At 35.6% G+C, this 13937-nt stretch overlaps 2 protein-coding genes across 2 annotated transcripts in view; one reads left to right on the forward strand and one right to left on the reverse strand.

The window, feature by feature from the left end:
- LOC5575201 (COP9 signalosome complex subunit 1b) overlaps positions 1-2100 on the forward strand; it is a 34157-nt gene extending 32057 nt beyond the window's left edge. The window contains exon 4 of the mRNA XM_021843710.1: positions 1764-2100. Within this exon, the coding sequence (XP_021699402.1) occupies positions 1764-1844 (81 nt within the window). The 3' untranslated portion in view covers positions 1845-2100. The remainder of the gene's footprint in view (positions 1-1763) is intronic.
- On the reverse strand, positions 2029-10856 carry LOC5575203 (corepressor interacting with RBPJ 1). The gene is made up of 3 exons (XM_001661792.2): positions 10672-10856; positions 10325-10608; positions 2029-2749 (listed from the first exon to the last, which is right to left on the reverse strand). The coding sequence occupies exons 1-3, from the start codon at positions 10741-10743 to the stop codon at positions 2101-2103; spliced, it is 1005 nt and encodes a 334-aa protein (XP_001661842.1). The 5' UTR covers positions 10744-10856; the 3' UTR covers positions 2029-2100.
- Between the last annotated feature and the right edge of the window lie 3081 nt (positions 10857-13937).

Here is a 13937-nt window from a genome sequence, read left to right on the forward strand (position 1 = left end):
CACGGGTAACTGAAACTTATTTTTTTAAGCAAAAAAGAAACCTCAGAAGAACCTAAGGGTCATCCATAAATTACGTCACACAAAATATGGCCATTTTCAATCCCTCCTACGTATTATCATACTTTTTGTATGGAGGCTTCGTAAATTATGTAGGGATCGTAACGTTTCCGTGAATCATTTCCCGAGAATGTGTCGTAATTTGTGGGGTCTTCTACAAATCACGACATATGTTGTTTTCCAATAATTCTATATGGATTGTATAATATAAATAAGAATTATAAACAAGTGTACATTGGCAATGTTATGTGTGGTTCATTATGCTAAGTCAATTTTGTGCGCACAGATGTATAGACTATTTTTTGGGGCTGTGCATTAGCGTGGGACAAAATTTAGATTCTCGCTCCAGTCCACTTTTTGGATTGCATTTGGGTTCAATAACAACTGTGCAAAATTTCAGCTCGATCGGTGAAACTATATTTTAGCGCCAGCCGTTCAAAGTTTGTATGGGATTTACTATGGGAAAACTTACTTTTGCAAAAAAAAATCGCCAGATGTCGCCCATTGACCTTTATAAAAATTCCGAACGCAGATCTCGATAGGTTATTTTACCATGAAGAACATTGCCGAAGACCGCGAAACAATCCGATACTTGTGAAGAAAGTTATTCAATGAAAACCTATTGGCAAGGCGATGTTGATTAACACGTAAAGGAATAACAACAATAACAAAATCGGGCAAAATTTCCGAATAGTCGAAACTTAATTTTTTTTTTTTACAAAGCTACGAAGGGGGAAGGGGTGTCAAAAATTGATCAAAAAATGCTACGTCATTTATGGACGCTGCCTAAGTGGGCTTTCCCGATATTCCGCTTGTACATGAAACGTATGTATGCATGAAGTTACTTTTCAGAGAAATAGACAGATGTGAAGACGGATATAGCATGTTTACTTGTCTGTTGTTATACAAAGAACAGTGCGCGGAATTAGGGCATTATGGAATAAAGACGTAGCCTAATTCCGCGCAATACTTTTTTGAATAAAACTCAATAATTATGCTTATATTTGATGAGATTCCATAGAAGCACCATGAAGCATATATGTAGCAAGTAGTTCCATGGAATATTGCATAAAAAATAAAACATTTTTGATAAAGAAATCGCGTTTGTTGTTGTCCTACAGTCTTAGCACAGACGCTAAGAAAATTAGAAAAATGACGTCTACTCCGACGAGCCTTCACTGATTATTTTTTTATGCCGCGAAAAAATGCCTTATTTGCTTTTATTTGTGATTCAAACTTATGCTAAATCAAAGTAGCCTCGAATAGCATTAAAAGTTGCTGAAATATTAATGTGTATTTCCATATATAAATAATTTTGTATGAAATGCGCGGAATTAGGCACTGCGCTGAATTAGGACACTTTACGGTACTCTGAGATAACGCCCTAAAAGCCATTGGTAACCACGTGCGTAGCTGGATGTTTCTGAGCGAATGATAGAATAAGCATCCAAACCAACATCACTTGCAGGTAGATATTGATCCTTTCTTCCCCATAACGTTGTTAAATAACATGAAAATCAATGCAAATGCTCAGAAATAACGAGCTACACACATGGTTACCAATGGCTTTTAGGGCGAGATCAGAAGTTATGCGAGAATTAAAACATATTGAGTGAGGTGGTCTCGAAGTTATTGTTTTCCGTCACCATATTTTTCTTTGTTACTTGAACTTATTTACTAAAGCCGTTTGCTTATTCATTTTGTAGAACCAACCTCGCGAGAGCAGTCATGCCACGGAAATTCTCCCAGCTACAGGATCGTCCTCTTCTACCTTAGTGCGCAACTGATTGAATGAAGATGATTTCTTCTTTCGATTCAAGAGAAAACCTAAATAGAAAGAATATGACTACAGATGATAACAGAATCCCAAATGGAGTTTCAAAGCCAGGAATGGAAATACGAGTGAATATCGTTATCGGAAAACGGCTTCTGATTCGACGGAGCAAGAAGAATGGAACAAATTCACATCTCTTACAATTGATATGTCATACTGATTATAATTCAAAATAAACGTACATAGTTCGGAATAATTCAAGTTTAAAACTAACGCCTTTTGCGGTCACGCCTTGGACTCCTTGAACGAGAACGATCGCGATCTCGTCTACTGTAGCTGCTGCTTTCGCCATAATGTCGACTGGCATGCGGAGAGTGTGATCGCTTTCTAGATCTGTCCTTATTTGCCTTTCGACGATCGTCATCTTCCGAGTCCGACTCGTCCTTGCGATGAGATTTCTTGGGCTTTTTCTTCGCCAATCGCTTTTCCCTTTCATGATCGGAGCTATCTGAGCTGCTGGATGAACTAGAAGAACTAGATCTGCGCTTTTTCTTGTGTTTCTTTTCTTGCTTATGGCGTTTCTCAATTTTCTCCAACTTTTTCAAAAGTTTTTTCTTTTGTTTCGTTGATAGTGATCTTATAAAATCGGTTTCTGTTTGAACTTTGTCCATTCCTGGTTCTTCTACCAGCTTGTGAGAAGTGGACAGCTCCTTAGCACTTCTTTTCATTGCAAGTCCATCTTCGCGGAGCCCTTGCTCCAAATCATTCTTCGAAAGAATTTGATTACTTTCTGCCTCTGAATGGATTTTCTTCGCTTCGCTCATTGACAAGCTGTACATGGTACACTCTTTGTCAGTATTGATATGCCCCCATTTGTGACATTTGATGCATCGCACGTTCCGAACTTGGATACCAAATCTGAAAAAGAACATGAAAATTTAAAAAAGGTAAGTCTTATAAACAAAGAACAGAATAGAATGAAATAAATTGAACAGAATTGATTTTTTCCAAAACAGATTACCAAAATTTAATGGAAGATGGACTAATTGATTTCCATTTTGCAGCGTTTGGTGGGACAATAAGAGCACAAGTCAATCTAAAGCCGATGATAGGAGGGGTAATGGCTGAATAGTCTATACTGACCACGCAATCGGCATGGGAGAGGGAAAATAGGATAAGATTGGGTGTCAGCTAAATGGAATCGACCTCACACAATAATGCTAATAATGCTGCAAAATGGAATGAATTGATAGGTCAAATAATTATTTTACAACCTACAAACAAAGTAATTTAATATGGAAATGGTATTTTGAAAACATGAAAATAAATATGTGGTTTCTTCAACACCTTTTAAAAATATGAAAGCGACTGATAGAATCCAATAAGTTTCAGCTATAAAAATAGAATATCAGCATGAGAAATGTTAAACGAAAAACATCTACTTATGTAGCGAAGCAAGTAGTAAAGCAATTAATCTATCATTTCGTAACTATTCATCAAAACTAAGTGTACTAAAGTTTTGTTGAACGTCGTAATTGTACTATGATTTTGTTTTGTCATGTCATTGTCCCAAGTTAGGTATTGTCTATCATATTAAATTTTCATTGTGATTTGTCGTTACAGAAATTCTGGATTCGGTTCATCTTCACCTTAATATCCCCATTGTCATAAGCCCAAAAAGCTAACAATGAATGTAACGCAGAAGCCAACCACACCCACGCTTGCGTTACACTAGTAATCTACATAACGTCACTAATGAGTAAATAGCTTTTTATGAATGGTTTAACGGCATAGCTGAGCTTTCTGGTTCATGAGTTCGATATAAATACAGTATTGGACAAAACATTTGCAACTTTTTCGATTTTCCATACAAAATGGTCAACTTTGGAAGCTCAGATGTCAGTTATTTGTGGACCAATTTAAACTAAATTTTCACAGTACGTCAGACATAACATGAATTTTAACATATATTTTTGAGAGATTTTTCCAATCACGAGTTTGACCAAAGTGAATTTTTTGGCAATTTTTTATAATTTCAGGGTGGCCACCAAATATTCATTTTGAAATTCCCGCTTTTTTCCCGGGTTTTCCCGGTACAAATTTCATTATTTTCCCGGTTTTTTATTGAAACTGAAAAAAAATCTACTTCAAGCTTTTTAATGGCATTTTAAGGAAATGTTTACGACCAATCGGAAAAATAATATTATTTGTAGAAGATTGGCTTGTTTTTGGCTTCCACACAATTAGTATAAAATGAAAATAACTGAAAAAAAACTTTAGTCTTTTTTCTCAAAACTAGTTTTCTGTCACTTATACCTTCATTTAGCTCAATTGTGCTATTCTATTCTTGGCACTTTTAATTCACTTCCTAAACACCATTCCATTTTCATACATAGATATGCCTTTTTTGTGCATCTTACTACAATGTTTAAAAGTATTTCAATACAAAATCTTTTTTATCTTCATAAAAGGTAAGGATGAAATGAAGCAAACTATGCCAATGGTGTTGAATCATGTACCTCAACTTGTTTATACAACTTTTGGTCAATTAGGTAACGAATGACACATTAAGCTCTCAAAGCAACTAAAGAAAATTTTAAGTGCTTAAACTGTCTGCAAGAAGTTTTGAAACTCTGATTCAAAACTTTGAGTCAGATACAGTATTGGACAAAACATTTGCAACTTATTCGATTTTCCATACAAAATGACCAACTTTGGTAAGCTATATCTCGGTTATTTATGGACCGATTTGAATGAAATTTTGGCAGAAGATCAGACATTACTTGAATTTCAACATATATTTTTGAGTGATTTTTCCAATAACAAATTCAAGAGCAGTAACGGTTCGACTAAAGTGAATTTTTTAACGATTTTTTATAAATGACATAACTAAACAGGTTGAAGAAATAGCTTCATGGTATCTTCTGCAGAGTTGTAGATTTTAACAAGATGAACAAGTTTGCTGAAGACAGTTTTTGTGTAGGGCTATCAGATTTTGAGATAAATAGTTTTGAATATTTCGTCGAAAATTACACTTTAGTTAAACCGTTATTACTTATAAACTCGTGATTGGAAAAATTATTCAAAAATATATGTTAAAATTCAAGTTATATCTGATGTTCTGTGAAAATTTCATTCGAATCGGTCTATAAACAACTGAGATCTAGCTTACCAAAGTTGGCCATTTTGTATGGAAAATCGAAAAAGTTGCAAATGTTTTGTCCAATACTGTAAGTTAGAGAAAAATCAAATCAATTGTACAGTATGGCCCATAAAAAATGCGAAAATGGTCATATCATGTTTTATGATAGATTTTACATAGAAAATGTGAATGAAACATAAATATTATTCATTACTTGTATTGTTTAATCTATTTTGACTCAGTTTTTTTTGCTTTGGATATGATTTTTATCTGTTACTTTCACCTTACCAGAGAGAAATTGGAAGCATACCTTCAAATTTTATCATGCGGACGTGGAGTTCAATATCTGTGTGATGAAAGCTTCTAAAACATCAACGATGGCGTGGGATTCTTCACAGGCCTTGTCTCCAGCATATGCCCATATCAAATGATAGAATTGGTTCATACCTGGGTAATTGGAGACTTAAATATATTTTCGAAAAAACGGCTCATTTTGAACCTTCATATAAATGTGATAAGCGGCGCCGTTTTGCTCAAAACCTATGAGCTAATATTGATATAAGTTGTCTCTAACCGATGGAACAAATTTCATCCTCAAAAATCTGTTATAGGCCTCCGTATTTGTTTTTTATTCAACCTTAACAAAAAATAAAAGCATACCAAACCTATAAGACGCAAATGCCCTCAAAACTATGACCCTGGCAAAACATTTTATTGTGATGATGAAAAACACGTTCTCTAAGTACTCCTCCATCCTCTGATATCAAATAAACTAAAATTTTCAACAATAAAGTGTGATTTTTGAAGGTGGAAAGTTTATCACCAGAGTATACGACAATCAGACGCTGTTTCTAGCTTTTGGCGGACAAAACCTTTGAACTTATTTGCTTTATTACATTATTTAAGACAGTAAGAAAAATATGACAAAAATTGTCCTGGGTAGCAAAGTTGTGTCAGAATATACTACAATAATCAGAAATTACATTCGCCATCAAAAACAATAAAAATAACGCTTTTGGATGCTATATTCATGTTCAAACAATTTTCGCATTTTTTTATGGGCCATACTGTAAGAGGAAAAAAATCATAAAATATTTCGAACCATTGCTAATCAATGAGTGAAGTGAAACAGTTCTAAGAAGTATAGTGTAGCAAAGTAGATTATTTCTACAAGAAATTGAATCATTATTGTTTAAAAGTTATTTATGCATAATTGAATATGTTTAATGGCATTATCATCAACCGTAAAAACTTTCTACGACTAATTTTGTAGATTTGGAGCTTAAAGATTTTCATTCGAAATTTTTTTCCCGGTGATCATCTCAAATTCCCGGTTTTTCCCGTCTTTTTCCCGATGGATTCAAATTCCCGTCTTTTTCCCGCTTTTCCCGTTTTTTCCGGTTCGGTGGCCACCCTGAATTTACATAACTTAAAAAGTTGAAGGAATATCATTATGATGTCTTCAGCAAAGTTGTGGATTTAGACAATATGAACAAGTTTGCCAAAGACAGTTTATGTGTGGGGCTTTCCTATTTTCAGATAAATCGTTTATAATTTTCCGTCAAAAATTTCACTTTAGTCAAACCACAGACAAACAGACGTAACACTCTTATTATTTTCATCGCACAGCAGAATAGCGCCCAATTCTAATATTTAATAGTTGGCCGACGGGCCACTCGTGGCACTCGTATCGTTTTTGTTCGAGTTTGACGTTTGCTCACTACCGCCACCTAGTTCGCAGTTGGCCAAATGATGTATCTTTAGCATTGGGCGTAAATGTTCACGTGCCTATGTTCTAAATTGATGATTGTTCTAGCTGTTACGTCTGTTTGTCTGTGGTCAAACCGTTATTACTTTTGAACTCGTGATTGGAAAAATCGCTCGAAAATATATGTTAAAAATCAAGTAATGTGTGACGTACTGTGAAAATTTCGTTCAAATCGATCCACAAATAACTAAGATCTGAGCTTCCAAAGTTGACCATTTTGTATGGAAAATCGAAAAAGTTGCAAATGTTTTGTCCAATACTGTATATCCCTTTCGTGACGGACCACATTTGAGTGATTATTTCAAAATTTACCTTATGAACTCATCATCTCGTAGAACAAAACTTCCTTTATTTTGGCTACTCTATCAATCCATGAACTTTACTTTTTACGGCTAAATTCAGACCAGCACAATTTATTGTGCTGGTCTGTCTCCAAAGCGGTCGATGTTCGAAAAAAAGCCATGTCTTTTTAAAAAATGTTGGACCCGTTTTTTTATTTCGTCATTAGGGTGCTCTTTCGTGGAATAGGGTGAGCCAAAAATCAGAAATAATTTTGTTTTTTTAATGTACATCAAAATTTAAAAAAAATTATAAGCGTCCCTAAAAAATCATGTAAATTTATGTAATATGTGCTCAAAAGCTTGGAAGGTTATTAACAAGACTGGCGCATTTTTAAGTGCAAATAATTATCATCAAATTTCTTCTTCTTCTTGCTGACGTTACAGGAGCCTGCTTCTCAACTTCTCATGAGCTCTTCCACAGTTATTTACTGACAGCTTTCTTTATCAATCGACCAATTTTGCATGTGTATATCATGTGACAGGTACGATCATACACTACGCTCAGGGAAGTCGAGAAAATTTTCTTTACAAAAAGATATTATAGCATGAATTTGCTTTTTGAAATTGTTACATATATTCCAGCTACTTGAAAAATTACATAAAACAATCAATTTTTTTAATGTATTCAAATATTTGGAAACTGTTAGATTTGAAAATAAAGACTCTGACAATGCTTCTAATAAGACAATACATAAGACAGCTGCGATCAGTAGGCTTTTAGGTTTGCCATGAGTGTTTAATGTTTCGCAATCGATGTGACCGTTACATTACAAAGGAAAATGTAAAGCTCTGAGGGACGAATGAAATATGACGTCCATTGTTTTTCGGGATCTCTAGAACCCCCTCCCCCCTCTGTCCCTTTTTCCAATACCTAATACATGCACTGTTACACTTTAATTGACACCCCCCCCCTCCCCTAAATGATGAACGTCATTTTTGAATGACCCCTGCCCATACTCAAGTTTTGTGCTCCCTTTCGTTTCGGTTGCATGGGCACTTTTAGCTGTCAACCATACCGTGGAAAGTTTCCTGGAATGCATTATATATGATTATGACCTTTGAAGGGAGCATCACACGAATCAACGGACTAGCATGCAACGCCAAATGGCACAATCGTAATACGTCCATGACAAAAAATAAACATTGCAGCCCGAATTGAACCTACTCTTCTCTGATCGATACAGCTAGTTACTATGCAACACTGGCAATGAAGTCCAGATTTTAATTTTTAATATATCAGTCTCAAAATTCAAGATTTGGACAAACATATTGTTAAGATAAAAAAAAACGAAACGATTTTTTTCTATTCGAGCGGATAATCTAGACTCCAGAACTTCATACATTGCTTAATAGTTTAGTTGAGTATTTCATAGTACTGTAAAAGTTTAAAGTTTCCCAATTTAAAATGCATTTCGTAGATCAACATAATAAACAACATTTTTGCAAGTAATACCAGCATGGGCTGCATACATCAATAGTATGCCATTTAAAAGACTCTGCAGTTCAAAAGCAAATAGTAAGTAAAGGTTTTCAGCTCCAGTTTTCCAACTTCATAAATATTATAGCAGATATTGAAACAGCATATGTATTGTAGATTTCCGAAAATTTTGTAAGGCTTGTCACGCTTGGCTCGACCCCCCCCCCCCTGGAGCGTAACGTAATTTGTGCATGACCCCTAAATGATTGACGTAATTTTTGAACGTTCCCCAAAAATTTCACTGTTTCTTAATCTTTGCCATACGAGATTTCAGACAATAATTGTGATTCCCAATCTATTTCAAACATTGCATGTCCATGGACTTATAGAAAAAGAAAGTTTTAAACCAAAGCAATGAGTTTCTGTTACATAGCTTTGAACGGCACATAATTTTTAAACTTCGTATATAATCACTCATTCATGTTCTAATGCAATATTATGCACTATTGTGGACATTAGCACCAGATTCAGCCACTTAACTTGAACAAAATACTGAAAATGAAAATTGGTAGTCCACAACGAACATCGAACGGGTAAGTGCCGGCACCAGCACAATTGTGCTGGTCCCACTTTGTCCCTCCAGAAATCTTAGCTGTGTGAATCAATTCACATTCAGTCTTCATCATTTCAAAGAATGACTCTTTCACTCTCGATTCGTATCTGTGCATACCTAGAAAAAACGAATAGTTGAAAAGTTGCGACAGATAAAACTTTTTCAATTCTTAAGGTGTTTGTTTACATTTTGTTTACCCTGAGCTGGTGTTTTCTAAACACGATGTAAACAAAAGCTTTTGTGCTTGATTACAAGTATTAATGATAATTCAATAATCGAGATCAAAAAAGTTTAGTAAAACAATGATTTATTGGCTAAAATAATCATTCAATGTCATGGGTGCCGAACAGCACAATTGTGCTGGTTCGTCCCGAAAGGGATATAGAATGAATTTGTTTCGAAATTGTCCGCGTGGTCTTGTTGGGTATTTTGGACAGACCGTTACATGTATATAATTTAGAAATCTTTAGTCTTCTGTTATGAATCCCAATTATCTTGCCAGAAATCCTTGGATTCCCGCAAATATCCCTGAGAATTCTGAGGTGAAAATTCGATGGAATCACCTTAGAAAACTCCAAAAGTCCTGGAGGCATTCCAGATGGAGCCCTTTAAGATAACCACTGAGATCTCACTCAGAATCTTTAAGATTCAGCTGAGTATTCTTTAAACACCGTTTAGAATCTATAACATTCTGTTTTGATTTCCCCGAAAGTATTAACACTTCAGTCGTCGCACTGTTGTATTTTGTACAACATCGTTGAAAAAAAAACCTTGCTTTTCGTTCACAACAGCAGCGCGGTGGTTCTGACGGTGGCAAACCGCGCGACGACTGGAAGGTTAATGATTCATCGCACTAAGTTACAAGTAATTTACTTTTCTTCAATTATTTCAAAATTAAAATCAACTAAAGAACTTGAATCGCGGAATACGCCTAAAGGTAGGCAATTTTATGAGGAAATTCCACATTTATTGTGCTACTTGAATTTTGAGGGGTTAAGTAAAGTTGAACCGTGTTTAGTACCTCCACTATTGGAACATTTGGCCTATATGATAAATCGAATATATTAGGAGAAGGACACTAATTTTCGACCCATTCATACGATTTAGACCTACTTTGTATGAAAATCCGAATATTGGCTCAGAATTCTCGTGGGTCGAAAATTAGTGCTTTTCCCCTACTAGGAGGGACCAACTTAGAGGTAACTAACTTACGGTTGATCTCGAATTTCCGTATCGCCCTTGCAGTAACTTTCCCTCGGGGCGTTGTATTTGCGCTGCCATTCAAACTTGTATTCCGCTTCATCGGTCGTTCCGTTTTCCCTTTCCTTCTTCATGCCCGGAGGAAGTTCGTACATAAAGTTAACGCTGAGCTTGTCCTTACTTTCCTTGCTGAGCATTGCTTTGTTATCGTGCAGTTCCTGTTCCTTTTCATACTGGTTCCGGAGCTCTTCCTGTTTCTTTTTGTAAGCCTCCGCCTGTTGTTCTGCCATCCAAACCTGGAATATACGATGTTCATTATCAAATCTATTACGAACTTACAGCGACCAAACCAAACTCACCCGTTTCAGATTATCTCTGGAAGCTGGATGGAAAAACTTTTTGCACATGTAATTATTAAATCCTTTCCCCATTTTGGAATGTTAGAAATGTTTTTTCCGAAGCAAAATCGTACAAAATTACGGGAGGCTGAAATTTTTCGTTTTCTGTTTACAAATTTTTGACAAAGAAAACCAAGAAAACGATGACGTTTTCGAGCTTTCAGTTTTGCTCAGTTTGGCCTACACTGTTAGGTCAAAGTACCCTTTAAAGGGTAAAAAAGTACCCACTTTGAGAGAAACTAGTTTAACTCATAAAAAGAGTAAAGGGCCTTTACTCTTTAAAGAGTAAACGGCTTGTACGTCAAATCAACGAGTAAATTTTACCCATTATCCAAAACATATTTTGTAAGAAACAGAGTAAAATTTACTCTCTTTTGTAGATGGAAATCTTATATAATTTTCATATTCATATTCATAGAATAATCAACAATAAAATCTTATATCTTATCTTATAAATATAAACAAATTTATTCAATGCATCATAAAATATACTATTATTCCGATCAATATCTCCATGCAACCTCTTCATCCATCAGTTTGTTTTTGGACCTGGAAAATGGGGCTGGAGATTCTTGTAGAGCAGAATATTCATAAGAGATGTACTCTGCAGCCAAAGCATCCTGTAAATCGGATTGTTTAATAGATGCGACATGGCAATAAAAGCAATTCATGTACCTACCTTTTGGACCTTCCCGCATTCTGCAAACTTATTTAGTTATTATGGGAAACTTTGAAGCACATCTCAAACACTGCCGACCGATTGTTGTCAAGAAAATTTTCACCCATTAAAGAGTAAATGAACGGAATATGTAAATGGGCATAAAATACCCTTTACTGGAAATTTTGAAATACCCATTATTGAGTGCTTCGTGAAGCCCAAGCAGGACAGTTCGGTTTTGCGTCGTCCGATAGATTTTGCTCACGGTTTCGCGCGTGTTTTCGTCGCCGGAGTTTTTTTTTTCCCCTGTTTTGGAGCGTCTAGCTGGGTAGTGATTCATGAAGCCCAAGCAGGACAGTTCGGTTTTGCGTCGTCCGATTGATTTTGCTCACGATTTCGCGCGTGTTTTCGTCGCCGGAGAATTTGTTTCCCCTATTTTGGAGCGTCTTGCTGGGTAGATATTTGGGAAGGCCCAAGCAAGACGGTTTGTTTTCGGGATGCCAAGAAGTTTTGCTGTCAGTGTCAGTTTTGTGTTCAGTCGAGAATGGATTACCAACTGGTGAGTTCGTTTCATGCTTATGATAACACATTTTTTCTTGAAAGCGTAACTTGTATGTAATATTAAAACAAACATTGTATGGTTCGTCACTAGGCAGCATCCATTTATTACGTAACGCTAAAATTTAATTTTTTTTACCACCTCCCCCCCCCCTCCGTAACGCTTTTTGTATGAAAAATTTCAATTTTTTGTATGAGTCGTAACGCTTGAGCCTACTCCCCCCCTCCCCCTAGAGTGTTACGTAATTTGTGGATGCCGCCCTATAAGTGTCGGCATTATGCTTTTTTCTTATACAATTTCAATATACTTATATTTTTCTCTTTTTGACATTATTAAAAATTATCTTTTGAATTGTTCGACATTGTGAATGTTGACGTATTTTCTAAAACTTCTACCATATCGAGACAAAATGCACAGTAATACTCATATGTTATTTTCAAACAAACTATGTGTGTTTCGTCACTACAAATGTCGGCATTATTCCTGTTTCATATAAGTTAAAATATATACATGTAATTTTCAGTTTTCGTCATTAATAAAAACGTCTTTTAAATTGTTCGACATTATAGATGTTGACGTATGTTTTCCAAAAACTTCTCGAGACAAAAATACAAAACTAGCTTTAAATATAAGTCGTATATTTCCACCTTGTCCATGGATCGCATCACCGACCAGAGGTGACTCCCAGATCTTTTCCTCCCTCACTAATAAACACCCCTCCCGTGGTGATTGTTGAGATGCAGAGGTATTCTCGGTCACTAGAAGCAATAATCATTACACCTTAACATTCCTTCCCCATCCCAACTGACTGTAAGGACTTGGCCGGCGCCGTTATTGATCAATAATATTAGCACAGACAAACAGACGTAACAGCTAGAACAATCATCAATTTAGAACATAGTCACGTGAACATTTACGCCCAATGCTAAAGATACATCATTTGGCCAACTGCGAACTAGGTGGCGGTAGTGAGCAAACGTCAAACTCGAACAAAAACGATACGAGCGCCACGAGTGGCCCGTCGGCCAACTATTAAATATTAGAATTGGGCGCTATTCTGCTGTGCGATGAAAATAATAAGAGTGTTACGTCTGTTTGTCTGTGATATTAGATCTGCTAAAATTGCACTTCGAGAGTAAGCGGAAACTCCCATCCCTTATTCATTTGGATCGTAGTGCAATTCTTACCAGTTCCAATCAATCACGGAGTAGCAACCATTGACATGTACAGTCAGTCTATGCTATGCTATGCTTTACTGGAAATTTTGAAATACCCATTATTTTGACAGCTGCATATATCAGCAAAAAAAGGGCATTTTTTATACTTTAAAGGGTAATGGCGAGTTTACAGTGTAGAGTGCTCGAAAACGTGCTCAATTTTCAAGTGAGCTAGGGGGCTACACTGAAATGAATTTTATTGTAGAAACGTAGAAACTACTGAATCCATGGTAAAATTAAGAACTGCACCAACGATTTTCAACCGAATACATTAATCTGTTGACTCTACCAAAACATAGTCAACATCACTACACAAGAAAATATATTCAGTTTATTTAACCACATTGTTGTATTAATGACTAGAAACATTCTAGATTTGACAAGTTTGGCATTATACTTTTGACCACACTGTGTTGTACGGTGGATGTCACGGATCGAAATACAATGCTGTGCACGGTCGTTTGCGGATACCCTTCCGCTAGAAGTGCCTCTCCACATTTAAAGAGTAAACACGGTTTACTCCTTAAAGGGTAAAAGCGGTTTCTGTCAATGGATGGGTATTTTTTTACACTTTTTGTAAATCTCACTCGCGGTACAAAAAGGGTAAAAAATTACCCTTTTTGTGATAAAAAGGGTAAAAATTTACTCTTTTTGTAATAAAAAGATGTAAATAATTATGACCTCAAATCATAACTTATGAAATAAAATAAATATTTTTTTGAAGATGATAGTTTTTTATATTACAATTTATTGTTTTACAAGCTTGAATAATATATTAATATATTGTTTATTG

Source organism: Aedes aegypti, chromosome 2, assembly GCF_002204515.2.
Source record: "Aedes aegypti strain LVP_AGWG chromosome 2, AaegL5.0 Primary Assembly, whole genome shotgun sequence".
Lineage (NCBI taxonomy): Eukaryota > Metazoa > Arthropoda > Insecta > Diptera > Culicidae > Aedes > Aedes aegypti.